We start from the raw sequence: 13739 nt of genomic DNA on the forward strand, positions 1-13739 counted from the left end.
ATCCTTTTTTTTTTTTTCTTCATTTTCTTCATCAGTAAAATAGGGATGATAATATTACTTACCCAGTAGGGTTGTTGTGAAGAATTAATAAAATAGCATATAGAAGCCATTTCACAAACTTTAAAGTGCTATAAAAATCCCAGCTATTATTATTATCTTTCAAAGTATCATTTTTTATGATAAATGAATTGAATCAATTGCACATTTCTATAAAAGCATATGTATATTCTTGAGTTATTGGGCTTAGCTAAGAGAGGTTGGAGATATTAATTTCACTTAGATTTCACTATTCTATATATTTGTATTATTCACTATTATCAACATAGGATTTGAGCTTATGATCATTATCATTACTTTTTAAGATTTTATATGCATGTTACTATATTAGATAACAGAAAACATACTAGATAGGTGTGACCTTTGAATTTTATATAACATGTACCAGCATTAAGTAGCAAGGGGAGGGAACAGTAATCTCTATTCTACATTCATAGGGCATAAGCTAGAAGTTATCTTACAGAATATCAAGGAGCAATTTCTCATTTTGTAGATGAGGAAAAATTGAGGCCTACTGGAAAGTGTCCTGCCCAAAGTCACAAAGACAATAAATTGAAGAGGTGTAATTTGAGGCCAAATCCAGTACACTGTCCACTATGTGACACTGCCTTTGATTTTCAAGACCATATTGGTCCTATTATTTCTTTTTAAGGGCAAGCCTTCTGTTCCTAATAATTTCATGGCAAAATTGAAGACCTCCTGTGACTATTCAGAGGAAGTAATTCCTATCTTAAATAGTTGAATAACCTTCAACATTTTTATGCTTTTACTGAGAAGAGGCTGAATTTCCTTGACAAGTGGAACACTTTTGTTTTTTGTGTAAATTTGGTACTGAAATATCTGATATATATGCAATGTTTAGCCTACTTTCCTTCCATTAAAGTTTACCAAAAAAAGACTGGAAATTTTTGGATTTTTAGAGAAATTCCACTTAAACTACAAAGGCTCAAGTTCCCTGGCCAGGGAAATATATATATATATATATATATATATATATATATATATATATATATAAATCTTTCTCTTTCCCTTGTTTCTTCCCTCTCTTCTTCCCCTCCCCCTTTGTTTCTCTCTCTCTTTCTATTTTTCTTTCTCTCTCTGTTTCTCTCTCTCTTTCTTTATTTTTCTTCTGTGGCTGTCTCTTTTCCCTTTGGTCTTTTCATCCCCCTTTGTCTGTCTGTCTGCTCTTGTTCTCTCTCTGTGTATGTATATGTGTATATATGCATATGGGTATGAATGCATACAAGGAGAGAGACAGACAGACATAAAGTATGAGAAAAGCCTGGGGGTTAACATGGTGTATGACATACATCAAACAATGTTCAGAGAGACATGATTATTTCCTTTTCTGTGTTCATCTATGTTCTTCATGTTTTTGTGCCATTAATTTTTACACACACATAATCATTAGTAATAAACTGCCTATATGTATTTTTAGAGTATCTTTCAGATCATTTGAAATTTTGATTTGGACAGGTGTAGAGGACAACAGATATTAGGCAACTCTGAGAAAAGTATACTTAAAGCAAAGATACTTTCAGCAAGGTGTTTACTCAGTGTGATTTATGAGATAATAGTTCTCTAGTTCACATATACTTAGTGTGATGTGGTGATGTAATAGTTCCACAGTTGACACATGCTCAGTATGCTGTAGTGATGTAATTGTATTAAGGTATTTAAGAGCTGAGAGTACTGGAGAGGAAAGTCTGTGCTTTAGCACAATCTCAGACTCACAGACTCCAGACTCTATCCCTGACCATCCTCTTGGTGACTCTCCTGCTAAGACCAAAGCCCATCCAGAGATCATCCAGAAAGCTAGCCTGGACATTACATTTTGTTGCCTAAATATGGAGCACTGAAAGAAGCACACTACATTTTGAAGCTCTGGACATGGGTGGAGGGAGGAGGAGGAGGAGTGGGAGGGACAGTGACACCATCAGCACCACCTATGCAGCAGTTTTGTCCACCATCTATGGCACAATCACAAAAGGCATTAGTTAAAGCTAAAGAGGAAGGACAGCATACCCTGTGATTGAAGAGTTTGACTCTTCAGGTCAAAAAGAAGAAGATACACTACTTTCAGTCTGGAAATTATCAAAGATCTGAAAAAGGCTTGCATTCTTTATGTCTACATCATCTTACGTTAAGATGGTATTAGAGAATTTAGCTTATTAAACTTTAACCCCTAATGATTGGAAATCTATTACAAAGACATGTTTAAAAGACATGTTTAGAACCTGATCAAAACTTGTTGTGACTTTCTGAATATAGTGAACTCTGTAGAATACAATCCCAAAGAAATAGCCAACTTGGAGTTAATATACCAGTCACCTTTGATCAACTAACATGTATAAGTCCTTATGCAGACAATTTAGAGGAGATTAATTACCCTATAGTAGCAGATGAGCAAATTGCTTCTGTTGGTATCAAAGCATGGGGCACCATCCCAGGAAGATAAGATGGAGGGGAAAGAAACCTTCACTAAAATAGCTCAAGGATCAAATGAACCCTTTGCTGATTTTGTGGGATGTCTGCAGACAGCTGACATATGAACTATTGGTGAAAATGTAGCAACAAAAATTATGATAAGACAAATTACTAAAGAAAATGCTAATGAGGCTTGTAGAAGAATTATACTAGGACCACACAAGGATGCTCCTTCATAAATACCTTTATTACCCAGGCTATGATGCAGACTTTTCAAGATCTGAACATGGGAAGACAGGGTCCCTTTTGGCAAGGGACTTCCAAAGAGACTGGGCAATGCTTTCAATATGGTAAAGTAGGGCATTTGAAAGCTCAATGTTGGCATAAATATAAAGTGAAAAAACAGGGTGGGAGAACAAGATCCCAAACCCCGTGTCCAAAATGCAACAAAGGCTTCCATTGGGCATCAGGATATAGATTGAGTCAGGGAAATGGGAAGTGGGACTCAGCTCCAAGGCCCCAGGCGACAAAACACTTGGGGCATTATGGCAGCTGATATTACACCCAGAGAGTTTTTAGATGTTCAATACTTCAACATGATCAGTCAGCCAAGAAGCAACCTGATGGGAGAAAGGGATTACCATTGGGGAGAATAGAGTTGTATGCATCTGGGACTACTGAGATATACCCTGGAGAAATGAAATCTGTCCCTGTCCAGCCTATAGATCCTTTGCTTCCAGACACAGTAGGCTTGACCATTTCACCTCCTGAGAGTGCTTACAAAACAGTGTCTATCTATATACTGATTTGGAAAACTAGGGAATGTGTAGCTAATATCCCAGTCACTAATACAGGTAAACAATATATGATCTGTCACTCAGGAGAAGTAGTAGCATCAAGGTTACTGAGACACACTTGATAGGCAATCGGGTGATATTTACCCAGATTTTGACTCCCAAAAAAGGAATCCAGGAATATTGTGGACTGCAGCCATTACAGCTGACCATCCTATGCTCATTATCTATGTAAATGGGATACCATTGAAAAAGGTTGGTAGAAACAGGTGCAGATTGTACACTCATTAGAAGTGTCAATTGGTCCAGTCATTGGCAGACACCCATGTGTCTGGCATAGGAGGATCAATAGAAGCTGAAGTTAATGCTACCCCTTTGAGATGGACATTTGAAGGTGAAACAGGAGTTTTTGCTCCTTTTGTAGTAAATAAAATCTCCATCACTCTATGGGGAAGAAACATTTTGCCATAGTTAGGATTAAAATGGACTACTTTGGCTTTTTAGGCAGGGCTGCAGTTAAAAGCCTGCCTGTATTCTCACCTGTTACCATTGAATAGAGAACTGATACACCAGTGTAGGTGGAACAGTGACCCTTAGTAAGTGAAAAAAATTCAGGTCTTATTAGATATAGTACAGGAGCAACATGGCCAAGGACACTTACAACCTTCTCTAAGTCCTTGGAATTCCCCTGAATTTGTTGTAAAAAAGAAATCTGGAAAATGGAGGTTGTTGATTGATTTAAGAAAATTAAATGAACAAATGGAAACTATCAGAACTCTTCAGCCTGGACTTCCATCTCCTACTCAATTGCCTAGAGAATGGCCTCTTTGGATTATAGACATTAAGGATTGTTTCTATTCTATCCCTAGATAAGCAGGATATGAAAAAATTTGCTTTTTCAGTGCCCAGTGTTAATTTAGCGGAGCCTTATAAATGATATGAATATATATCCTTATATATCATATCCTTATAAAGGATATAAATGGAAGTTTTGCCATAGGGAATGACCCCTACTATATGTCAAATATATGTTGCTGCTGCTCTTACTCCAGTAAGAAAAGCATTTCCAAAAGTTATGTCATTACATTACATGGATAATATCTTGGGGTGTGCAGCTGAGGATCAAATGTTAGAAGCATGTCTATAAAAGACCATAGAAACACTAAGGAACTACAAATTACATATAGCTCCAGAAAAAATTCAGTCACACTCCTTTTCAATATTTAGGATATGAAGTATATCCTAAGGTGCTTACAATACAAAAAGCTTTCTTTAAAAACAGAAACGTTGAACACCTTAAATGACTTTCAAAAATTGATAGGAGATATCCAATGGATGCATCCAGTGTTAGGCTTGGCTACCTATCAGTTGCAATCATTATATGACATTTTAAGAGGAGACAGCTTTAAACTCACCATACCAACTTACAAAAGAAGCTCAAGAGGCTTTGAGAGAAGTTGAACTGGCTTTATCCGATGTGGTTGAGTCACTCAAAAACCCTTGGAAATATCAGTTTTTGCTACAAAGAGGCACCCACAGCAGTCCTTCATCAAGGTGACAGTGTGATAGAGTGGGTGAACCTTCCAGCACAAATAAAACAAAGCCTTACTCCTTACCCAGTGCTTGTGGCTAGAATTTTACTAAAGGCCATTAAGTGAGCAGTACAATTGTCTTGGATAAGACCTGACAAGATATATGCTTTTATACCAATGCACAAATTAATGTATGCTGTGAAACCATCCCAGAGTGGCAAATTTTACTGGCCTCGGCTCCAAATTTTACACATGGGTCTCCATTAAATACAACCCTACTATTACATAATTAGCAATGGATTCTTGAAGAAAAGGTTTCTAAAGTTCCTCTTAAAGAACCAACTATCTTTACAGATGCATCCAAGCATAACATTTGTGCTGTATACTTCTGTGACTTAACTATAGAGTAGTCAGAATTCCTTTTCAGTCCACTCAGCACAATGAATTGTATGCAATCATTCTAGCTCTTACTTATTATCCAGGAGATATAAATACAATATCTGATTCAGCCTATTCAATAGGTGTGGTATAAAGAACTGCTAGAGCCCAAATAAAATTTGTAGCTTCTAATATATATCAGCTCTTTAAGGAACTTCAAGAGCAAGTGAGAAAGTATCCAGTTAAGATTCATATCTTGCATGTCCACTCATATAGTGGACTTCCAAGTCCTATTTTTGATGGTAATTCAAAGGCAGATAGTCTTCTAACCATGTTGGCCAATACTCCTTTATTTCAGCCAGCCCAAGAATCTCATTCTAAATATCGTCAGGCTGCTCGAGCTTTATGTTTACAATTTGGAATAACAAGAGAAGAAGTAAGAGCATAATAAAAACCTGTACAGCTTGCCTTCCTTTCCATGTTCCTATGTTCCCTCTAGGGAAGAACTCTCATGGTTTGAGACCCAATGAAATTTGGCAAATGGATGTGACCCATTATAAATCTTTTGGTTGTCTATCTTTTATCCATGTTGTGGGAGACACTTTTTCAGGATTCACTTTTGCAATACCAGATCAAAAGAGACAGCCTGAGTGGCCACTGAATTCCTTATACAAGCATTTGCAATTATAGGTGTGCCACAGGCATTAAAAACAGAAAATGAACCTGCATATACTTCTAAACATTTTGCACACTTTTGTGCACAGGATCATATTTTACAAACCACTGGTATACCTTTTAATCCTCAAGGACAGGCAATAGTAGAGAGGAGAAAACAGAGACATCAAGACACTCCTCCAAAAACAAAAGAAAGGGGGAGCCACAAGTAACCCTAAGAAACTTCTAAATTTAAATCTTTATACTATTAATTTCTTGATTTTTATTAAAGATGCATTGGCTCTGGCAGATAGGTTTTATAACCTGCCAGAAGAGCAATGTCCAGTGTGAGCAGCTCCACTAATCTCCAGGTGATGTGGAGAGATCCAGAAAGTGGTGAATGAAAGGGACCTGTTAGGTTAACTGCTTGGGGGAGAGGGTTTGCTTGTATCTCTACAGATGGAGAAGGAATCAGATGGGTGCCAACAAGCCGTATTCAGGTTGTCCATCAGAGAAAGACAGAAAAAGAGAAAGACCTCAAAACAAAGGAGAAGACTCAAGAAACATTGGATGATTCCATTTCTAACTACATGTGCCACTGAAAAAGCATGACTGTTAACCCAATGTGTATGTCAATTAACTCATGAATATAAAAAAAAATTGTTAATGAGATTGCTGCAGGATTCCAAAATCTGCAGGAATCATTGGATTCCCTGACACATGATGAGACTGTTGCAGATTTCAAAATCCGTAGGAATCATTGGATTCCCTGATACATGAAGTAAGGGACAAGAGATTGGTTTTGGACTCAAAGACTGCAGACTCCAGACTCTATCCCTGATCATCTTCTTGGTGACTCTCCTGCTAACAGCAAAGCCTGTCCAGAGATCGTCCAGAAAGCTAGCCTGGACATTACATACCAGGGCTAACTTCCTTTTGTATCTTCAGTTTACTCTATTTCACACTCTTGTGCCTTGTACAATACCTGACATGTAATAGGTGCTTGCTGAATGAGAGATTCACTATCATCTAGCGTCACTAGGACAATTTTCACATTATATAAATAGACTTTGGATGATGTTTGCTAGCAAAGCAGCTGATCTTTATACTAGTCATGTCCCAATTATACTAACAGTAGTAATAATAGAAATAAGTAAGTTGAATTAAGTGAAGGAAGGGGTAAATGCCTCACTTTTTTCAGGTTAATCTGAGACAGTTACTAGGGATGGGCTAAGATTAAAGAAGAAAATTTAGGTGCATTGCTTGAAGAAAAGAAATTTGAAACATTTCAATGATGTTTCAGGCACATGTAAAAAATTCAGAGGACAATGATGAATTATTCTCAAGGAGTATCTTTACAATATAATGTCCAGCTAAAAACATAAGCATACAGTCAGACATCTAGATCTTTAAAATTAGTTGGAATAAACACTTGGATGTATGACTAAACTTTTTCATTTTTATCCAGATGCTTAGAGACATAAAAAGAAAAATAGAGTGCTACTTATGTCCTGATTTAAGTTGGGTAGAAGATTGAACTGGATATTTCATGGCACTTTTTAGACCCATGATCCTAGAATTCAGCTCTACTCACAGGCCATATTTCTTTAGTACATTAAGGTTTGTAACAAAATTTCCTTACAGTACTCTTGTGTATATAGGACATTTTAGAATTGAAGAAATTGAGACTCCTACATTAGATGTATCACCATCTATCACCATTAGATGTATTAGATTTTTCAGATGTATCACCAGTAAATTTCAGAGCTAAAATTTGAATCTAGATCTCTTGATCCTATGTCTATAGTATATTATACACCAGAGAATGGAAATACAAACTTGTGATTGTTCAGTATTTTTCCCTTCTCCTTGTCCCCATTTCCATTTTTCATTGGCAAGTTTGACCATGATCCCACACACGACCAGTTTTGATTAGCAGAAAATATCTGACCTCATTCTTCAAGTTTCTGGCCAAGAAGTGTTCGGCCACATGGGCAGGGAGCACATTTTCCAGCAGGACCCGATTCAGATTCTCCATGGTTTCAATTTCCTCACGCTCTTTATTGAACTTGTTCTTCCATAGGAAGTCTAACCTACAGTAATATTCATTCTGTTACAAGAGGACACAGAGGTAAAGAAACAATAGGCATCTTGTCCTGCTAAAGTGAATATAGGCTTTAAAGAGATAAAACATAGTATAGTCCACCCTCCCTAAAAAGCTTTCTGTTATTTAAAAAAAATGCTTTCCAATATGGCACTGAGGAAAAGGCTAAGTTACACAAAGAAAACAGCTGCTATGGAAGTTTAAACATATATGTGGCACCTCCATATTTGGCCATCATTTACCAGTAATGTTAAATTTTGAATTGCATTCAAAGTTTAAAAAAAAAATCACAATCACTTTTCTCCTCCAGTGAACATTATTCAGCTGAATAGGCAATACAAAATTGCATATTTTTAGGTAGATTTGAATGGTACTGAGAAAATATAGTTATATCTATATAACATGTATTCAATTGCATCTAGCAGGGAAAACTTACTGTGCTTTATAATATAGCCATGGAGGAAGGAAAACATTTCTCTCATAGTTTTTTTTCCTTTGACAAGTAAAATGTATTGTCATTAGAATTAAAGAAGCATACTTCAGACAAATAAGAAAGTGCTTTCAATAAAGTGTATCATTTAAATAAATCTATGTAGAAATGTATTTCCCAACTATAGACTTTTTGCTTTCAATATTGTGATTTATCATGTTTTATGAAAATTCATGAAAGTAACAATGATTAATTGAGAATATTTTGAACAGAATAGCCTAATAGAGAGGGTGCACTTTTGGCACAAAGACATTTATTTGACAAACAAATTCAGATGAGCATGCAGCAGTCTTTTTCTAGGTTGACTGAAGATTTCAGTGACATCTCAAAAAAGAACAAATAACAAACAAACAAAGGGCTTAGTTCACAAATGAAACATAAATAAATATCCCTTATTTTCAAAGTGAGGAGAAAGGTTATGTGATTTTGGCCTACATAAGTAGGTTCAGATATATTTTTCCTCTAGTTTAATTTAGATTAACCACATGCCCTAAAGAATTTTCAGAGAAGTTTTAAAATGGAAAGTTAAAAATCTGTTTATTTGAAAATTCAGACATTCTTGAAATCTTCTTTATCACCTTTCTCTCTGGAAAATATAGATAATTTTCCACAACAATCAAGGCATACATTTATTATAAAAGAACACTGACATCGTCATATACTCAAAATGAGACCAATAATCAAACAATTAACATTAACCAGAAAATGAAATCTTTGTAAATGACCATTCAACATGACAACCTCAAACTATGTTTTATAGAACTTAGGTGAATAAATATCACAAAATCAATAAATTCTAGAATTCTTAAAAAAAAAGATTTCTATATAAACATATAATTCTATGCTGAAAATTTCTTCTTCTTCTTCTTCTTTTTTTTTTTTTTTTTTTTTTTTTGTAAACAGCTATGTGTCTCATAAAACATGAATTTTGGTACCAGTCAGAATTGCCTTTTGAATGCTTAAACATAAATAATAATGTTAGAATATCCTATAAGCACCTACATAATAAGGTTAAAAGATCCACCTTCACAAAGTGACTTTAAACTCTTTTTTTCCAAATAATTCAGCTTGTCATATGCTGCATTTGTCCCCATCCAACAACAACAAAAAAGTCCATGAATATAAAGCAAGGGCTTCACATCTGAGGGAATGGAGATAATATATCTGAAGTTGCATTACAAGAGTAAGATTATAACATCACTGGTATTAGATTTTGAAGGGAAATTATTTAGAAAGTATGCTTTCCTTTAACTATAAGCAATAAATAAGAAAATTATGAACATGATATGATACTGAGAGAGAAGGGAAGGACCATTAAAAGGATTTCCCTTCTTTAAACCTCTAAGTTAAACAACAATGAAAAAAAGCCTTCACCTTTATTTTTGGTGATCTAATTTAAGCTGATCTTTGCAAAAATGACAGTTTATTCTGGTTTTGTGTATAGTATATATTTTAAATTCCAATTTTAAAATGTATTTTTCTTAAAGTAAGAAGAGAAAAATACTAATTTACTCAGGCAGTAAAAACATGTTTTGCTTTGTTTTGTTTTCCTTTATATTTCAAGAAGAATGGTGATAGAAAAAAAACAACCTTAAGGCAAAATGTACTATAGGCTAGCAAGAAATAAATAATTGAGTTCCCAAATAACTGCACTGTGAAAATTAAAAAGCAAATTAGAAAAGATGATCATTTGCTATCATGAAAAATGCAAGAGTTTGCAAAATATTTGGATTCAAGAAGAAAATAGAGGTTAAAAAATACTATCACAAGGCTTCTGGAAACAATTGTGCTAACAAACTGACATTACTTATTGAATGCATTAAGTTTACTGGAACATATGGTGCCTAGGAAAATAATAATGTTTATAATAATAATGACTTTTTTATAGGGCTTTTATTTACAAAGCTCTTTGTTCAGTATAAGTCTATGAGGTAGTGAAGTATTCTTATGGCTATTTTATATATGAGGAAACTAAGATGAAGAATGGTTAAGGCTTGCTTAAAGTTATTCAGAAATAAATGTCAGAACTAGAAACTTAATTCAGCTTTCTTGTTCTAAATTCAGGGCTTTCTATTATCCCTTGCTACTTAAAAAAAGAAAACAAAACTGTTATTGAAATAATATGACCTTGGATTAAACTGTGCTAGCAGCCTCTACCACAAGTTCTTTAAATAGATGTTAGAAATTTTATTAGATTTGTTAATTCTTTTAGTTAACTTATCATCTTCACCTATTTCTTAAGGACCATGTGAATGAATAATCTACCAGTTATAGACAAGTAGCTAATTATTTTGTAAAATAGTTATTTGTATTAATTTCTCTGACACAGAGACCAGTTATTTGGTTCGGTTTTTAAGTCTTATGGGTTTGGTCAGACTTATTATTTTAATATATCCAGGATCTATGACTTTAGATCCTTATATGATTTTAAATCCTTTGGGAATTAGTCAGTTTCATAAGTCAATGAGGGCTATTGTTCTCCATGAGTTGTTGATGTCAAAATCTTTTGTCACCTGATGGCCAACACCATGGAAATGAGACTTCCCTTATGGATTTAGACAATGACATGATGCTCTGAGCTTCTACTCAGAGGCTTCTGTCTGCCGCTCAGGACAATTTTCATAATACAATAAAAATATTGGAGTGAAGACTTTTTTTGGGAGGAATCCACAGAATTTTTAACATTTAAAGGGATTCCAAAATCCAAGTGATTAATTTCTTTCTGACCAAGATAAGTAATATCTCTTTGAAAACTTCTAGTGAGGAACAGCTAGATGATGGAACTAGATGGAACTTGGCTCTAGAGTCAAGAGGAGCTGAGTTCAAATTTGGCCTCAGACACTTACTAGCTATTTGACCTAGGAAATCACTTAACCTTCATTACCTCAAAACAACAACATAATAACCTTCTAATAAGGAGGAACTTGCTACCCTGTGAAGTACCCCATTCTACTTTCTATCCACTTGAATTACTGGCAAAGTTTTCCTTTCATTAAGTGGAAATTTGTTTCTTTGTAACTTTATCCATTGCTTCTAGTTTCACTCTCCTATATTAATTCTAGTCCCTCTTTTCCATAACAACCATTCGAATACTAATGACTGAAATCATATCACCCTCTAAGTGTTCTCTTTCTTAAGCTAAACATCCTGTTTGCAAAATCCACTTAAAAATAACAAGACAGAGACAGAAATACACTTCAAATTATGTATTCCAAAATAAAAGGAAAAATCCTTTGTTCAAATGGACATTCTCCCTATCCAATAGTCTCATTTTTCTAAGATTATAGACATTTTTAATAGGTCAGAAGATGATTGCTGTTTTTAAGGCTTAAATGAAACTAAAAGAACATAGGCTGATTTTCTGTGTTCAAAACATTTGCCTGTTCTTATCAAAATCAAAAATATTTACCCTTCAGGTTGCATATCCAGACCTTGTAATTATGGACTGTGTCCTCTGTCTTTGACACAAGTAACTCCCAGATGTAGTTGTATGAAAATAAAGACAGGTACATACAAAAATCCTTATTAATATAAATAGCAGATTTCTTACCTGTCTCCCCAGAACCAGTAATGTGATGAAGAATATAAAGAGAGACACAGAACCCATGGTCTTTAGGTCTTTCCAGATGCCTGGTCTATACAACAAAAATAAAATACAGATAAAAAAAATAATTTATGCAGGCACAGTTCTTTAATCATAGTCTTTAGTTATTTAGTCTTTCACTTATGTGTATTTATCACTATTTTAAGATTCAAATTAAAGAGAACTTGTGAGATTTATTTCTAGTCTGGGAGAAACTGCAACAAAATAGTAAAACTAGAATCAATAATTACTTTAATTTGTTGTAAGGAGAATGTTTAAATTTATATTATTCAATTCTAGAAAATATCACCTCTCAACATAGTAAATGCTGGAGATTGGGGGACTAAGGACAACAGCAAAGATACTTGAAACATTTTTCCTATTACATGGATTATAAAGTCAAATAAAAATAATAAGAGACACATACAAATAAGTATTATACAACTGTGATCTTGCAAAGCTGATTTTACTCATTATATTACATTGCTTTAATTCTCTATTTATTGACAAAGTTTTTTTTTCAAGTATTTTATCCAGTTACAAGTAAAAACAACATTTTTTTTTTGTTATACATGTATGTTCTTTTTTTTTTTTTTTTTACATATTTCTTTATGAATCATATTGGGAAAGAAAAATCAGAACAAAAGGGAACCCTAAGAGAAAAAAAAAAAAAAAACAAAAGCAGAAGAAAAAAGGAAATGAAAAGTGGAGATAGCATGTGTTGATTTACATTTAGTCTTCTCACTGTATTTGGATGACATCTTTCATTAAAAGTTTATTGGGATTTTCTTGGATCACAGAACTACTGAGAAGAAGCAAATCTATCACAGTTAATCATTGCAAAATCTTGTTGTTGGTGTGTACAATATTTTCCTGGTTCTGCTTATTGCACTCAGCATTAATTCATGTAAACCTTCTAGGCCTTTCTAAAATCAACCTGTTCATCATTTTTTATAGAATAATAATATTCCATTACTTTCATATACCATAACTTATTCAGCCATCCCCCAGTTGATGGGTATCTACTTGTTTTCCAATTTTTTGTCATCACAAAGGAGCTCTTAAATATATACAGACTTTTTTATATTTAATATTATCTAAAAGATTTTTTGAGGTGACATATTTTAAAATTTTTTATTTATTTTTAATTTATGTTATGAAGCAGACATTTCTATAACAGTATAATTAAAAAAAAGATGATTGCACATAAAGCTCAAATCAATTATGTGCTACTTAATATTTCTTTTAAACATATAAGGACATTATGTAAATTTCTTTTTAAATTTTTTTCTTCCTTCTTCCTTCCTGTACTGTACTGTACTGTAAACATACAAATATGTTTATATATGTACAATTACTCTGTACATACTTAGGATACAGAAAGCATCTTCCATTATGTATCTTTTTGTAATAGTCAAAATGACTTAGTCACTCAACATACATGATTCCTGATACTAAAGTGACTGAGGCTAAAGGATTGCTTGAGTTCAGAAGTTCTTAGTTGAAGTAAGGCTAAAGTTGATTGAATGTCTGAACCAAACCAGGCATCAATATGGTAAGTCTCTAGGAATGGAAGGTCAGATGACTGCCTAAGGGTGGGTACCTTAGCCTGGATCAGAAAAGCAGATCAGGCTACAGCTTCTGTACCTATTAGTTTTGGGTTTAGGTTAGTGAATGAGTGCCTCACTTCCAGCCTGGGAGAGACAGAGAAACCCAGTTT

The 13739-nt window shown here is 34.1% G+C and overlaps 1 protein-coding gene across 1 annotated transcript in view; it reads right to left on the bottom strand.

Moving 5' to 3' along the window:
* The window catches only part of ADCY2 (adenylate cyclase 2), a 589713-nt gene that overhangs the window by 34626 nt on the left and 541348 nt on the right, over positions 1-13739 (bottom strand). The window contains 2 exon segments of the mRNA XM_074279140.1: positions 7794-7952; positions 11987-12071. Of these exon segments, the coding sequence (XP_074135241.1) occupies positions 7794-7952; positions 11987-12071 (244 nt within the window).

This window comes from Sminthopsis crassicaudata, chromosome 1, assembly GCF_048593235.1.
Source record: "Sminthopsis crassicaudata isolate SCR6 chromosome 1, ASM4859323v1, whole genome shotgun sequence".
Lineage (NCBI taxonomy): Eukaryota > Metazoa > Chordata > Mammalia > Dasyuromorphia > Dasyuridae > Sminthopsis > Sminthopsis crassicaudata.